Raw genomic sequence first — 15,557 nt, 5'->3', positions numbered from 1 at the left:
AGGTGTCAGTAAAAACAGCTACTGGGATGAGCAGAGTAATGTTTGTTTATGCTGAGCTTGTCTGGGTAGGTTGTTTTTCAAGGTAGTTTGGAAATTGTTATCATTTTGTCTTCACTGATTTGCTTATCTGTAGCAGCAGGGTAGGGGGATTGAACTCAGGAAGATGTTTTGCAAATTTGTTTTAGTCTTGTCACTTCTCTTTACTCAGAAGGAGTTTTAGAGAAACTTAGAGAAGCATTTGAAATTGTTCTGACAAGTCCATAGCCCTTAAGGGCTTCCCTGGTGGCTCAGTGGTAAAGAATCTGCCTGCCAAGCAGGCAATGTGAAAGTTTGATCCCTTGGTGGGGAAGATTCCCTGGAGAAGGCTACCCACTCCAGTATTCTTGCTGGGAGAATCCCATGGAGAGAATCCCATGGACAGAGGAGCCTGGCGAGCTGCAGTCCATAGGGTCGCAAAGAGTCTATACAACTTAGCGACTAAACAATAACACATAATCATTAAATGGACAGTTCTGGATTTGAGGGCTGTGAGCCTTGGAAAAGGTGAGTCAGGGCTGTTGCAACTGCAGTGTGTTTGGGGTCTGGCCGAGTGTACAGTTTCCAGGCCACCACGGGCAATTCTGTTGTCCTTCTCTGGAGAGTGACCTTAAATTTATGTCCAGTAGTTGGAGGACAGTTTATTTTCCTAGTTGGGTTTTAGAAGGTGCAAAGAGTCAGGAGATGGCTTGTGGACTTTGGGGCCAGGGCGGCCAGGGTTTCTCCCAAAGTGAGCACTGCAGTGAGCCTTGGGATGGTGTGTGATCTCTGCCTGCCGATGGGCTTGTGAGCCCCGAGGGCACGGGTGGGAGGCACTTCTTCAGAAACTGCTTTTCCATCAAAGCCAGAAAAAGGAGGGGGCTGGGTGGGAAATCTTGGACAGTCCTCTCTTCCTGGACGCACATCACTCACAACTTGTTTCCTGAAAAACCTAATACACTCCAGTGGTGAGAGACGGCTTCCTGCAGATCTGCTGAGCCAGCCCCTTGTCAGAGAGGAGATGAGAACAAGATGTGGTTGGAGAAGGGACGGCTGGGCTGAGCTGGGCTGCTCAGGGGCTCTGCGGCCCCGTCTCTGAGAGGCTTGTCTTTGGTGCTTAGCGCAGTGCCAAGGCACCTCCTGGGCATGGGGACATACATGGACCTAGCTTGGGGGCACTGGGGAACATTTAAAGCAGGGTTTTATGAATCAGTACAATTGCACAGATGGTGGTGATGAAACATGACGCTTCCTTTTGCTTCTAGAAGGAAGGACAACCTTCCTGGCTAATATTACAACCTCATTTGGGGAAAGGGTTATTTAGAAAAAAAGCAACTGAAGTAGCGCTGAAGTCCTTACATGTCCATCCTCTTTATCTTGCCCCGTGCTTTGCTACCCCTTTTCTCTTCTCTGCATATATTCTCACATCTAAGAGCCAGGAGCCTCCTTTTTGTGGCATCACATGTTCTCAAAGCTGCTGTCGTCACCATGAAATTGTGCCTTGAACTACTGCTGACAATGGTTTCGTTTTATGCTTCTGCCTTCTAATATGCTTTTTCCTTCCCTGGAGAAGGAAATGGCAACCCACTCCGGTACTCTTGCCTGGAGAATTCCATGGACAGAGGAGTTCATGGGGTTGCAAAGAGTCAGGCATGACTGAGCAACTATCACTCAACTATCACTTCTAATAGAGACAGAGCAGACAACTTTTTAAAAAGTGGTCTGGTCTAACAGACTTGGCTTTGAAACCTGCCTCTGATGCTGTGCTGTGACAGCTTGGACAAGTTACAGGTCTTGAGGTCGCAGTGTCCTCATAGGTGTATTGTGAAGGTGAAATGACTTCACACTTAAATAAATACACATGAGCTATTTTGATGGCAACTTTTCGGGGTTTCTTTAGCTCAGAAAGATACAGGGTGCGATGGATGCAGAAAGGTGATACAGGTGGATATCTCTGAAGTTTGTCTGCCTTAAAAATATGTTGAGAACTTGTGGTCTAGGGTAGTGGTTCTGCATGAGAATCATTCGAAGAGTTATTACAACAGATGATTGGGCTGCAGTATCAGTTTCTGTGTTCTTCAGGCCATCTGGGATGAGGTCGGGCAATCTGCATTGTTTTTTGGTTGTTTTTTTTTTTTTTTAACAATCTGCATTTAAACTAGTTCCTAGGTGATGTGGATGCTGCTGATCCTGAAAAGGGCAGTTAGGTGGAAGAATTGTTTCATGTAGACTCAGAAGACAGAATGAGGCCGGTGGGTACAGATTACAGAGAAAGGGTTCAGTGTAACAACTTTCTCTAACTACTGTATGTGGTCAGGAATGGAGTGGGTGGTCTGGAGACGTCCAGTGCAGGATGGCCATTTGGCAGATCCCTACACAAGGTACAGGATTCATTCGTTTGTTCATTTATCCATTCATCCACTTTTTCACAGAATAAACCTGCCTGGTGCTAGGAGCTGAGGAGAAGCCTTGAACAAGGCAGCCGTGTGCTCCCTGCTCTCAAGGAACACATAGTCTAGCGAGTGTGGCTTAATGATTCTTGAGGTCTCTCTCAATGCTGAGGCTATGAGTGACAGAGGTAGAACCTCAGAACAAGAAGGTGTAGAAAGATGCTCACCCTTCTGAGGACGTGTGGCTGAGAACCGACAAGCATTTGGACTCCTCTGAGGTTGTCTGGATTGCTCTCTTTTTTGGATCATCCTGGTGTTACTAGATGAATATTGCACCCCATCCCCCAACTCCCAAGATGCAGAAGGGGCTGAGGATGTGTTTCCAGGAGTGCAGTTACTGTGGAAACAGTCAAGTCTGGCACCCGGGATCAACCATTAGATTCTGAACTCCTGACTGGCTGTCCATTATGCAGTCTGTGAAAGTAGACCACAGAAATGGGCTGCAGGAATGAGCTCATTGTTTTCTCGCCTCTTTCAAGTGACATACTGGGGAGTTAATGGCTGGGGGGAGTTGGAAGGAAATAGGTAAATTCCGCCAGTTTTTCTCGGTTCTTCCCATCACAATCCCCGTTGAAAGCAATTGTGATAATCACTAACGTTTCCTGAGCTCCACTCTGAGCCAGGCCTGATTTTAAGCTCTTTTCATGCATTATGTCATTTTACTCTGATGACAACTCTGTTGAGCAGAAAGGTTTTTGCAGAAGAGGAAACAGAGGTTCAGAGAGGTAAAGTAACTCCCTCCTGGCTATAGAGATATTAAATGTCAGAGCAGGGGCTGAAGCTTAGTCTCAGATTCCACACCATGCCCTAAGCTCCTAGCTTGCTCAGTGACTACCTCCTTCATTCACTCATTCATTCATTCAGTAATTAGCTAACACATCCTTCCTTTGAGTAAATGTTAAGCCTCGATATATACTGGTGAGCAAACAGCTTGGCCTCTGCCCTCCTGGGGCTTAGAGTTTATCTCCTTCAGACAAATAAGTGACTCTTCCCTTAGATCCTTGGCTGGTTAGATGTTAAAGAGAACGAGGAAGAAAGAATCTGGCAATTTAGCTACTGACCCAAACTTGCCATGTGAATTGGAGTTTCTCTACACAAACTAGGTTTTCTGCTTTGCTTTGTTTTTACATCTCCCTATTGAGTTTCTTTTCTTGTTCAAGGCTGGATGTTGAAGGGCTTGATATCATGCAGGAGAAGATCCTTGTGGCATTTGCCTTCTGACTGTGCTCTGTGGGCAGAGGGGAATCTGAGAGCCTGGAGTCCCAGAACTTAGAGCTGGAAGTGACTCTGGAGTGACCCTAGAAACCCTCTTCAGTGACCCTGTCTTGTGGGAAATGTCACCTCTTACAAAACCAGGGTGGTCCCTGCGGATTCCTTTGGCTTTCTCTGCTGGCCTCAGCTTGTATTTTTTTCTTTTTTTAAAAGGCAGTTTCAAATTAGATTTTCCGTTTTCAAAATAAATACATGATAATTATTTTTTTTAATCAGCCAGTTTTTCAGAAATATACAGCTTACATTGTGAACATCTTCTGTAATCCCCTGAGATCACTACCACTACTGATAGGCGTGTCCTTCTCCAGCTATTGTCAATGCATGCCCTAGTGTATACTGCTATTACTTTTTCATTTAAAGGGATTTTAAAAGTACATACTTTCCTGAAATTTTTCTTTATCTGGCTCCATTTTAAACATCTTTCCATAGTAAAAGATATAGATCCACTTAATTCTTTTTTGTTAGACTCCAGTTTTTAATGATGCCTTCCATTAAAAACCATTTTGCTTCCTGACCACGATTTTCTTTAGATTCAGTCTGCTTTTAATGTGGCTGAAGTAGTTGAAGAATCCATTTGGCATTTTTATTTCTCTTTTAACTTTCAGAGAAATTCTCTAAAAGCCTTATTTCGGGTCACCTTGCCTTGGACGAGGGATTCTTAACCTCAACTTCTAGAGGTCTGTAACAGGAGAGAAACCAACATCAAGTTTTAGAAAGGAAAAAAAAGAAATATTGAAAAGGTAACACACAGAACCAGGACTCAGGAAATCTGAACCATTAGGTCTCATAAAAGATGGGCAAAGGAAACTTCCAGAATCCTTGCAGCAGGAACAAAGGAGCAGATAAATAGCTCCCATCTGTTACGTTCTTGCAGCATTACTCCATTGGCTTGGCTTGCACAATGGGCCAAGGCTAGGTAGGATACCGTGATTGTCAGTCTTAACAAAACCTGCAACAGGGAGGAGGGATTCCCTTAAAGAATGGTTGCTGTGCTGATACCAAAAGTTAGTGGATGTGCTGGAAAAATAATCAATTAAGGTATACAGTAGGGTCCATAGACCCTGGGAAATTCTGTGAGTGTGTTTGCATATGATCTTCCCAGGACCCAGAACAAATTAAGATCTAATATCACTGCTTTGGTGGTCAGCAGCATCTGGTTGTGGCTGGATTAAGTGATGATCCCAGTGAACACAAAATTCATAACAACCTTCATTCTGTTTTTCTTTTTATTCCTTAAGCCCTTCCATAAGGCTGCCCTGTTCCTTTTGCATGGAGATCCCTGGGGGTGGTTCTACCAAGTTCAGTTAGAATCCCTGGCTACTGTTCCCAGGAGGGTAAAGTCTATCTTCTAAGGAGACAAATGTCTTTTTTTATTCTATTCAGGCACCTTTTTGCTCCAGCCTACACAGAAACTCGTTATACTCCAAGTGGCGATGCTCAAACCACCACCCTGAAATCCGAGGTAAGTTCAGATCAACACATATCTCCCAGGCAGCTTCCCTGTCCCAACCCCACCCCTAGGAAGCCAGGAGAGAAGCTCAGTGAAGACAATGTCTCCTCTGAAGGAACTGTTTTCCCTGACTGAGATCCAGGGAATGAGCAGGAAAAACAACATATGAATTTGTTGTTTCATGGATTCATAATGCTTTGCTGGCTAAAAATGTGAAATAAACCATATTTTAAGCTTGTTGCATCTGATTAAAATTGATACAAATCACTGAATTACCCACATCCTAACAAAAATCTAAGTAAAAGAAATGATTTGCTGTTGTTTCACCCAGTCAGGTGTTAGTTGCTTTTTCATATGAGTGGGTAAAGTTTTGTGGTCTGCTTTGTCAGTGTGAGTTTAGGATGTGAAGATTTTCTTATTTTGCTGCTGTTTTCATATTGGCTATTTTTCTCCCTCAAAACTGACTCTGACTGTTAGCACAGAAATTTAAGAAAAAAAATTTTTTTAATTCATTTATTTTTGGCTGTGTTGGGTCTTAGTAGCAGTGTTCGGGCTCTCTAGTTGTGGTGTGTGGGTTAGTTACTGCCCGTTATGCAGGATCTTAGGCTTCCCTGGTGGCCCAGCAGTAAAGATTCCACCTGCAATGCAGGAGACAAGGGTTTGATCGCTGGTCTGGAAAGATCCCCTGGAGGAGGAAATAGCAGCCCACACCAGTATTCTTGCCTGGGCATTCCCATGGACAGAGGAGCCTGGTGGGCTGCAGTCCATGGGCTTGCAAAAGAGTGGGCCATGACTTAGCAACTAAACAGCAACCACAGGTAGCATCTTAGGTCCCGCACCAGGGATCGAACCCACAGCCCCTGCAATGAGAGATGAACTCTTAACCTCTGGGCCACCAGGGAAGTCCCTTGCACAAAGATTTGTCATTTAAAAGCTGGTCTTTCAGTTTTAGTCTTTTAGTTTGCTTCATCATGCCATTTGGTCACTGGTGGACATTTAAGCTCATGAATCACACACATTTCATGATTTGCTAGCTTTTCCTACAGGTGACCTGTTAGAATTTGTAGGATTAGAGTGGTGGTTCTCAATTAGGAGTGATTTTGGTTTAAGTCATTTCTTAAAACCTTTGTTGAATTTGTTGGTAACTAACATAATAAAGCAAGGAAAATATGCTTCATGATGATTTATACCAATTTTGATCAGGTGCAAAATAAACTAAAATGTTCTATTTGTTTCTTTGACTATCTTAGCCAACAAAGGAGGGGAGGCTTGGCAATGTGTGGAGATAGTTTGGATTGTCATGACTGGGAGGTGGCTGCTACTGTCTGGTGGGTAGGGGCCAGGGTGTGCCAGTTATCCTCCAGTGCACAGGCATCCCTCCACAGCAGTTATCCTGTCTCAAATGTCAGTGGTGCCCAAGTTGAGAAATTCCAGATTTGAGTGATCCTTCTCAGACTCTATTCTTGCCTGGAGAGTCCCATGGATAGAGGAGCCTGGCAGGCTACAGTCTGTAAGGTCACAGAGAGTCAGACACAACTGAAGTGACTTAGCACTCTCAGACTCTATGCCAAAGAGCAGGGGTGAAGGAGAAGGGAAGATGGATGCAGGCAGGAGGAGCAGTGTCTTTTTCCTTTGGGGTCGGGCATCATGGGCTTTCATGGGTGTAGACCTGGGAGGTGTGCTGTGTAGGCAGAACAGTGCCTCAGTGCCCCTCCAACAGCTTCCTGTGGAATCCGAGATTCCCACATGACCCCATCTTTAAAATAGCCCTGCCAGCCTTTAGAATAGGCTAAAAGATGATGACAGCCACTGTCAGTTGTTAACAGCACAGATGAGTTGATCAGATTGCCCTCGAGTGAGGAGAGGGACACAGGACAGTTATTTTTCGATGGGGTCTATGTAGTCAGTAGGTATTTGCGGGGCTATGTTGGATCTTTGGATGTGAGGATCAGTGCTGCCTTCTTCACAGACCTTCCTGGATGGGGAGCGAGTGGCCAGTGCCTGCAGCAAAGTAGCCCATGTCCTTTCATCTCTGGGGGAGCTGGCCAGCTGTGGCTCCACACCTTTTTCACGGCCCCTGGTTGAAACTTCTTCCTCCTTTCAGACTTTGGTTCTCTGTCCCCAGCGAGGTGGGAGGGGATGGACAAGCCTCGGAAACCCCTCGCCATTATGACCTCACAAAGCACCCTCCTCTGGGTTGGGCTCCTGCACTTCTGTACCCAGAGCCGAAGAATGGGTCTCAGTGCATGAGTCTGCCATGAGCTCATGCTTCCTGCTATGAAAGCCCCCTCAGGGTGGCCCCCTCAGGCCGAGAAACTGAGAAGGAATGCGATGACTTCATGGCTGTTGTGTTCATGTACTTGTTCTTTGTGCTCTCAGGATTGGGCAGAGATCTTGTGAGGGCCTTTGAGAAACAGAGGGCAGTGAGAGAACTTCCCCTCCCTCCCAGACAGCCCCTCCTTCCCAAAGCTATTGTTGACCAGGGTGCATCCCAGCTAAAGTAGGGGTGACTCTGTTTTCTTGTTCAGTACATCCCCTCCTCCTGGGCTCTTGCAAAGCCCACACCCAGCACCAGGGACTTGAAGTCAGCATTCTTATTTGGGAGCTGAAGACTCAAAGAGAAATGGGAATGGAATAAACCACTTAGCTTCAGTTGACCCAAGTGTTATGGACCACACTCTCCCACAAAACTTGGCTGGGGGTAGTGGGAGTTCTGGGAACCTGATCCTGCTCATTGCCAGGCCCGTGGGTTCCAGCCCTGATCTAGGTCAGGTCACTGGGGGAATGGTCTGTGAGTGTGTTCCAGTAGAACAAGTTGCAGAGTTTGGGGTCTGAAGCCAGGGTTTTAGTCTTGGCTTTAACCAGCCGTGTGACCTGAAAAACCCTTTCAGCCATATTAACATTGAGTTTCCTCATCTGAAAATTGGATATGCTAAGATATGACTCTCAGGGATATGGAAGGGTAAGATGAATCACTGATTTTTATGGGAATTTATAAACATCTCTTCCAACACTACATTTTACAGATGAGGAAATTGAGAGGAGATGGGAAAAAGGAGCATGCCTTTTTGCTTGCTGTCAGTGAGCAGCAAGGCTTAGACTAACACCTCAGTCTGGGTCAGTGTTGGAAGATAATAGAGCTTTTTCTTCTTTTTTTTTTTTAATATTTATTTGACTGTGCTGGGTCTTAGTTGCAACATGGAAACTCTTAGCTGCAGCATATGGGATCTAGTTCCCTGACCAGATATTGAACCCCAGCACCCCTGCCTTGGGAGTATGGAGTCTTAGCCACTGGATCTCCAGGGAAGTCCCAATAATAGAGCTTTGACAAATTAAGCCCATGTACTTTGCTGGGTCTGCTTTTGCTAAGATAGGCCGACTGTGGAGCCTGAAGTCAGGCTGCTGGGGTTTGCATCTCCACTTTGCACTGTGGCCCTGTGAATGACTTGAAACCTCTCCAACTTTATGAGAATGAGAATAAGAGTGTCTACCTCATAAGACTATGATCAGAATTAAAGGGGAAAAAAAAAAATCTCTGTAAGTTGTTTATCCAGGAGCAGGAGCTGGGTAGATGTTAGCTCTTGTTGTTAATAACAGTAAATGGCAGGCGTTATTATGTCATGTGGTGATGTGTGTGAAGACCCTTTATATATATTTAAAGCTTGGTACACTGCAGTCACGCCTAGAGCTGGTTGGTACTGGAACCAGAGAATGTAGACAAATGGCTTACTTAACTGTCTCCTGGTTCACATGCCTGCCTGCTGGGGACCAGGGAACAACCGCAGTCAAGTGTGGTCCTGGTGATGGCTCACTCAGACTGTTAAGTGGGCGAATGCCAGACATTCCCGATTGGCCCTGCTCACAGGACGTTGGTGGGGAAAGATAAGGCTTCCTTGTCTGCAACTGCATAGTTTACATCCTTTTTAAGACCTTAGAACCAGACTGTGCTCTGGGGATTTTACCTTTTTTCTCTTTGCTCCAACTTATCTCTTTTGACCTATTTGGGACGAAGTTTATAGGAATGTGTCCCTTGTTATCACCCATAGGTCTGCTGAGGATAGCCCTGGTTTGTGTCTGTCTGTCTGGTTTAGCGCTTTATCACTCTCAGCAGAGTCCTGCTTTGCCTCATAAATACTCTGGCTACCCTACTTACCAAACACTCTGCTGACACCTCAAACTTTATTTCAAGCCATTCTTTATGATTTATATCTTGGTATGACTTGTAAACTACAACTGGCTCTCACAAGATGCTAAGTCCTATGAAGTTTGGACTCTTCTCACTGTGGTGTCTTAGGGCCTCGCTCCAGGCCTGGCACATCGCAGTGTGTAGCCAGGAGGAATCCAGCTGGGTTGGGAAGCCCAGATGGCCGTGACATATGCCCTGGTGGGAGCGCAGCAGCAGGCCTGCAAGTGCCCATGGACACAGATGCAAAATCAGGTCGGGTCCAGGTGCGCGGGGGATTCAAGGGAGGCAAGGAAGGTGGGTGATAGATCAGTTTCCTGGGGCCGCTGCAGCGAAGTACTGTAAACTTGGAGGTTTAAGACAATTAGAAATGTGTTCGTTCACATCTCTGAAGGCTAGAAGTTCAAAACCAAGGCCATGCTCTCACTGTAGTCTCTAGGGAAGGATCCTTCGTAGCCTCTTGCAGCTTCTAGTGGCTCCTGGCCATCCTTGGTACCCCCTTGGCTTCTAGTTTCATCACTCTAATCTCTGCCTCTACCTTCAAATGGCCTTCTTCTTGGTGTGTGTGTATCAGTGTCCTTTTCTCTTTTTATATGGATACTTGTCCAGTATTGCCTCATCTTGATTTAGTTATATCTGCAAAGACTCTGTTCCAAGTAGCATCACATTCTGAGGTTTTGAGTAGACATGAATTTTTTTTGTCCGTACCACATGGCCTGTGGGATCTTAGTTCCCTGACAGGGATCAAACCTGTACCCCCCACACTGGAAATGCAGAGTGGGTAGACCTGAATTTTGGTGGGGACACAGTTCAGCTCTCATGGAGGCTGGTCACAGAGGTGACTCCAGTGGTGAGGCAAGCTTTTCAGAAGCCAGTGTTTCCTGTGACCAGCGTCATGTCTTAGAAAGAGATCTGAAATCCTGGCTTCTCCAACCAGCAGAGAGACCTTCAGCAAATCCCTTTGCTCCTCTGAGCCTCGGCTTCTTCATTGGTTCAGTGGGGATGATGGCATCTGCCCTGTCCCTCCTCCCAGGAATATCATGAGGATCAAATAAAACAGTGGCTGGGGAAGCTCTTTGCAGATCTAAGGTTACGGTAGATGTACGATCGTCCCTGACTGTCTCAGGATGCCGGCATGGCTGACTTGTCAGTGTCCTGTGGTCTGACCGCCACTCTCTCCTTGCTAGGATCACTGCTTTTACCACGGGACAGTGAGGAAGGCGGAGCAGTCCAGTGTCACGCTCAGCACCTGCCGGGGAATGAGGTAAGAGGCCCCAAGAATGGAATGTTTAGGACAAGTGGGGCTGGCCTTGGGCAGGGACTTTGAGAAGCTGTCCATAGAGAATGTGTGCAAACCAGCTCTGAGAAAGGCTGAGCTCGGGAGGGATAACGGAAATGATAATCCTTCATGATGATGATAAAAATAACCCACAAATTAACTGGGATTGAGATACTCTTTCCTGGGGAACTTGAGGTTTTATTATTATTTGGGTATGTGGAAGCCAACAGAGTATTAGACAACTGCCATTAGAAAGATGGTTATACTCCAGATCCCAAGAGGACCGGTCATGCCATGCTTGGTGGGGGGCACAAGGGTCACTCAGGAGGCAGAGGGGGAGAGGGAATATGGGCAAGTCTTTATTATGGTTTCTGTGGAAGAGAACAGGCAAGGTGGGGTAAGTGGGCTTAGGATTGGTTAATTTGAATAGTTTCAGTGGGATCTGAGGCATGGGGCTGTCCCTAGGTGCCTGGTACCTGGCCCTGGGGTGAACAGGCAAGAGGGTGGTGGCCCAGAGAATGAGAGCCCCATTGGAACAGCATGCTGTGCTCACTGGTGAGTTCTGTCTCAGGGAACTGGCTAACCCTGGGGGCAGGGGCAAGGTCCCAGATGTCAAAGCACCAAAATACCGGACATGAAGGACATGGTTCGTACACTTGAAATTGATGAGTTGGAGCATTTATTCCCACTTCTCCTTTGTTCTTCTCCAGTAGAAATGCTTATAAGCAGTAAAAAGGGAAATGGGCAGCTAGTGAAAAGAGCAGGAAGAGAAGGGAGGAGCAAGGATAATCTTCAGGACAGGAAATGTGAAAAGTTCCATCTAGAGGCATGTTGGAAAGAGAGTGACTTCATTCTCTGAGCCAGACAACATGGCTTTGAGCCAATAGCAGTTGACCAGCTGTGTCACTTGTAAAATGTGGGTAAGGGAACTAGACCTCTGTTATATTGTGAGGATTGCACATTGAGATAGCACAAGAGCATAGATTGTGCTAACAGATAGTTAACTGGCCCGTACATACGGGCACTTGGTCACCTCCCAGACCCTTGCTTCTTAGGTGAGGCCCAAAGAGGTGCGTCATCAACATCACTTAGGAGCTTGTTCAAATGCAGTATCTCAAGTCCCACCCAGAGCTACTGGATCATAACCTGCACTTTACCAGGATCCCCAGATGACTCGTGTGCAAGTTATAGTTTATACCTGAGTATGTGTGTCCCTTGAGAAGATGAATTCTGTCTCAATATCTGTTTCTGTCCTCCAGCCTACCCTGGTGCTTTGCATATAGTAGGATTTATACATGTCTATTGAAGTAATAAATATCATTTATTTATACTCTTCCCACCCTCCCCTCCTTTTGGAAAAGGGATGATGATTTGAAAAACCTAATTGTCTGTACTCATTGCCTCAGTTTTAATTGCCTATACTATGTAGTACCTGTACCCAGTGTGTCAGTAAACTAGCTCTGTGAAAACAGAAACAGAAGAAAAGCCCTTATTTTTAGCATTTGCTAATACAGTGATAAAAATATTCCCACCATGACCAATTCAAAGCTGTCAATGTGATGTTACTAAAGGCATCATTGGAAAGATACACACATGTTGGCTCTCATGAGCCAGAAGGAGATGTTCCTACGTGTACCCTTCCTCTCTCTTGATTGATTCAGTCAATAATCATTTCTTTTTTTAAATTAATTTTTATTGGAGTAGAGTTGATTTACAGTGTTTTGGTTTAGCTTCTGCTGTACAGTAAAGTGAATCAGTTTTACATGTCCACATATCCACTCTTTTTTACTTTCTTTTCCAATATAGGCTACTAGGGAGTATTGAGTAGAGTTCCCTGTGCAGTACAGTAGGTAGTTACTAGTCATCTGTTTTATATACAGTAGTACCTATACATCGATCCCAGTCTCTCAATTTATCCCTTCCCCCACTTGTTTTCTGCATTTGTGACTCTGTTTTGTAAATGAGTTCATTTGTACCGTTTTTTCTTTAGATTCCACATATAAGTGATATCATAATGTTTATCTTTGACTTACTTCACTCAGTATGGCAGTCTCTAGGTTCATCCTTGTTGCTGCAAATAGTATTATTTTGTTCTTTTTTATGGCTGAGTAGTGTTCCCTTGTATATAGGTACCATACCTTTTTTTATCCATTCATCCATTGATGGACACTAATGATTGCTCCTTTCATTCGGCAACTTAATATTGGGTGTCTGCTCTCTGCCCATGCCCTACACAGGTGGAGGGAAGACAGGCATATAAAAGTAATTTCCTGGGCCCTCAGTCTCTCGTCTGTAAAGTGGGGATGGATGATAGGCATGGTGGACAATGCTAAGTGCTGTGTTAACTCTACAGCTTGTAGACAGGATTACTATTATCTTACCACAGTGAAGCCATTCTGAGACTCACCCAGGCTCACATGCCAATGTGAGGCCCATCATGCTGCTGATCCCATGTGTTTGTTTATAAATTGAGCCGTCTCCTCTGTAAGGCTTCAGGCTGAGTCGGCCGGAGGGAATTAGGCAGGAAACAAGCTTTGGCTGGGAGGCCATAACAGTGGCCCCAAATCCCCTGCTCAAGTGACCTGATTGAGCCCAGCCAACTCCCAGTGGTGTTTACAGGCCCAGCCACCGCCACCTGCAGCCTGCAAGTAAACAACGTCTGTCCCAAGGAGGACGGAAGGGAACATGCAGGTGCAACTCATTTCTCTCTGCCTCTTCCTCTGTCCTCTTGGTCTGCAGCAGTGGGAACTTGGCCCAGCCTCTTATAAATCATTCCCACAGCCATGCTGACAGGGGAAAACCGAGTGAGCCATCCATGTGTTTCTGTTTGGCATGCTTACCTCTGGTGGGGTCCACCCGCCTTATTTAACCAGCCTTCTCGCTACGCACCTTAAGAAGCCAAGGGTGTCTGTGGGCCTGACTGATTTAAGAGCTGGAAACGCAAGCCAGATGGCTCAATTCGGACTCTGGACAAGGAGCAGCTGCAGCAGCAGCAGGCTTCAAACCCATGAAGCCCTCACGTTGTCCCCCCACCAAGGCTCATAAAGTGATGCTGCAATGGAAAATCTCCATAGCAATTGTGCTTCTCTCCTGGAAACAAGCACTTTGTGATTTGGAGAAAGTAGGTAGGATTTATACCAAGTAGGATCCTCAGGGTGATGATCCAAATCCAGAGGAATTCAGCTAAGTTTCTAGGCTGTTGCTGGGTCCCCTCTTCTCCCCCAGGCAGTACTTTAGGCTAATTTAACTGAAGAAGTAATACAGGATCATAGTAAAAACAAATTCAAATAATATAAGAATGTACAGTGGAAAAGGTCTCTTCCTGTTTCCTGAATCCCTCTCCCTAGAGGTAGTCATTGTTAACCACTTTCTTGTGTTTCCTTTTAGAAATACTCCTTCCAAAAAGAAACATGGATATGTGATATAATGCTTTGTGATCTTGTTTAGGCTAGTGACCCCTTTGAGATTTGAGTGGCAGCTGTGGATACTTACAAACTATACAAGGGAAAGATGTGGCACACCATTTCTTAGGGATGTTTAGTATCCACTGGAGAAGGGCACGGCAACCCACTCCAGTATTCTTGCCTGGAGAATTCTGTGGACAGAGGAGCCTGGCGGGCTCCAATCCATGGAATTGGAAAGAGTCGGACATGATTTAGTGACTGATAACAGCGTAGTATCCACAGTCCCCAAGCCTGTCTTCTATGAAGGACTCATCTTCTCAATGTCCTGCACAGCATCTTGTGTGCACACATGCTTTGCAGATTCACACAAAGTAGAAATGTTAGGAGCAGTGATTATCTGTGAGGAAATCTAGGCATTACTGGGCTGAGAGGTCCTTGACTGAACCTGTGAGTTTTGGTAGACACTGTGTGTACATGTGTGTGCCCCCATGTGTGTGTCCCCAGCTTACCCAGCTCACTGCCTGTGTGTCAGCAGGAGAGGTATTGATTGCAGTAAAAACATTTTCTTAACCTGAATGATCGGTCTATTTGTAAAGAAAATACTCCTTAAAAGTGATCATTATATAGCTAATGGGTGTGTTAAACAGTCAGTTAATACAAAGAGCATAAAACTAAAGAAGTGAAAATTCTTTACCCTGTCCTGCCCTTTCAGTCAACCTCATTTCCCATCTGTAATCACTGTTGGAGGGGTATACATAATTGAAATATGCAATCGTGTATATATATATGATTTCTTCAATCCAGATGAGATTACCCTGTACATACCATTCTGTCAGTTTTTTTACCCCCTCAATTTAATATTATGTCTTAGACACACATAGATCAAACCCATTCTTTTAATAGTTGCATAGTATCTTACGTACTAATGTCTGGCAGGTTTACTTACATGTAAAGTTTTTCAGAGACACACAGTAGATCATCTATAGTCCTCTGTTTGATGCATCACTCAGATTATAGCAGATGTGTCCTCAGTGCTCTGGGGCCCACACTCAGTGTGCCTTACCCCAGCTCCCCGGACTCAGACTCTGGGGGAGAGAGTACGAAGCTGAGAGTGAGCACAGGAGGATATGTGCGAACGTGTGTGTGAGGGCTTGGAAGGAGCTCACAGTTCAGAGTCGAGCGATCTGAGTTTCAGATCTCGCCTCACACCTCTCGGCTGTGTGATCTGTTGAGTGTTCCTCTCCCTGGTTGATTTCATTTCTTTCCGGCTTCACATCGGCCAGGCTGTTGCCTCCCGTGAGCCTCACTCAGCCCTCTAGATGGTGCCCAGGGTGCAGGAGCGGGTCCTGGGTGGGGGGCTGAGGGTAGCGTCAGGGCCCCGCCCATAAGTAATGAGGCCGGGACGACAGGAGGCCTGGGATGTGCCCCTAGCTCCTCACTCAGTGACCTTGGTCAAGTTCCTGTGTCTCTGGGCTTTTGTTCCTCTTGTCTGAGAAAGGAGGGT

General features: G+C 45.7%; 1 protein-coding gene across 1 annotated transcript in view; it reads left to right on the top strand.

Annotated features, from left to right (window-relative positions):
* Positions 1 to 15,557, top strand: part of ADAM19 (ADAM metallopeptidase domain 19) — an 86,272-nt gene that overhangs the window by 28,551 nt on the left and 42,164 nt on the right. The window contains exons 4-5 of the mRNA XM_043913411.1: positions 5,121 to 5,199; positions 10,558 to 10,634. Coding sequence (XP_043769346.1) covers positions 5,121 to 5,199; positions 10,558 to 10,634 — 156 coding nt within the window. The remainder of the gene's footprint in view (positions 1 to 5,120; positions 5,200 to 10,557; positions 10,635 to 15,557) is intronic.

This window comes from Cervus elaphus, chromosome 9, assembly GCF_910594005.1.
Source record: "Cervus elaphus chromosome 9, mCerEla1.1, whole genome shotgun sequence".
Classification (NCBI taxonomy): domain Eukaryota; kingdom Metazoa; phylum Chordata; class Mammalia; order Artiodactyla; family Cervidae; genus Cervus; species Cervus elaphus.
This window is presented reverse-complemented; position numbering and strand designations above follow the sequence as displayed.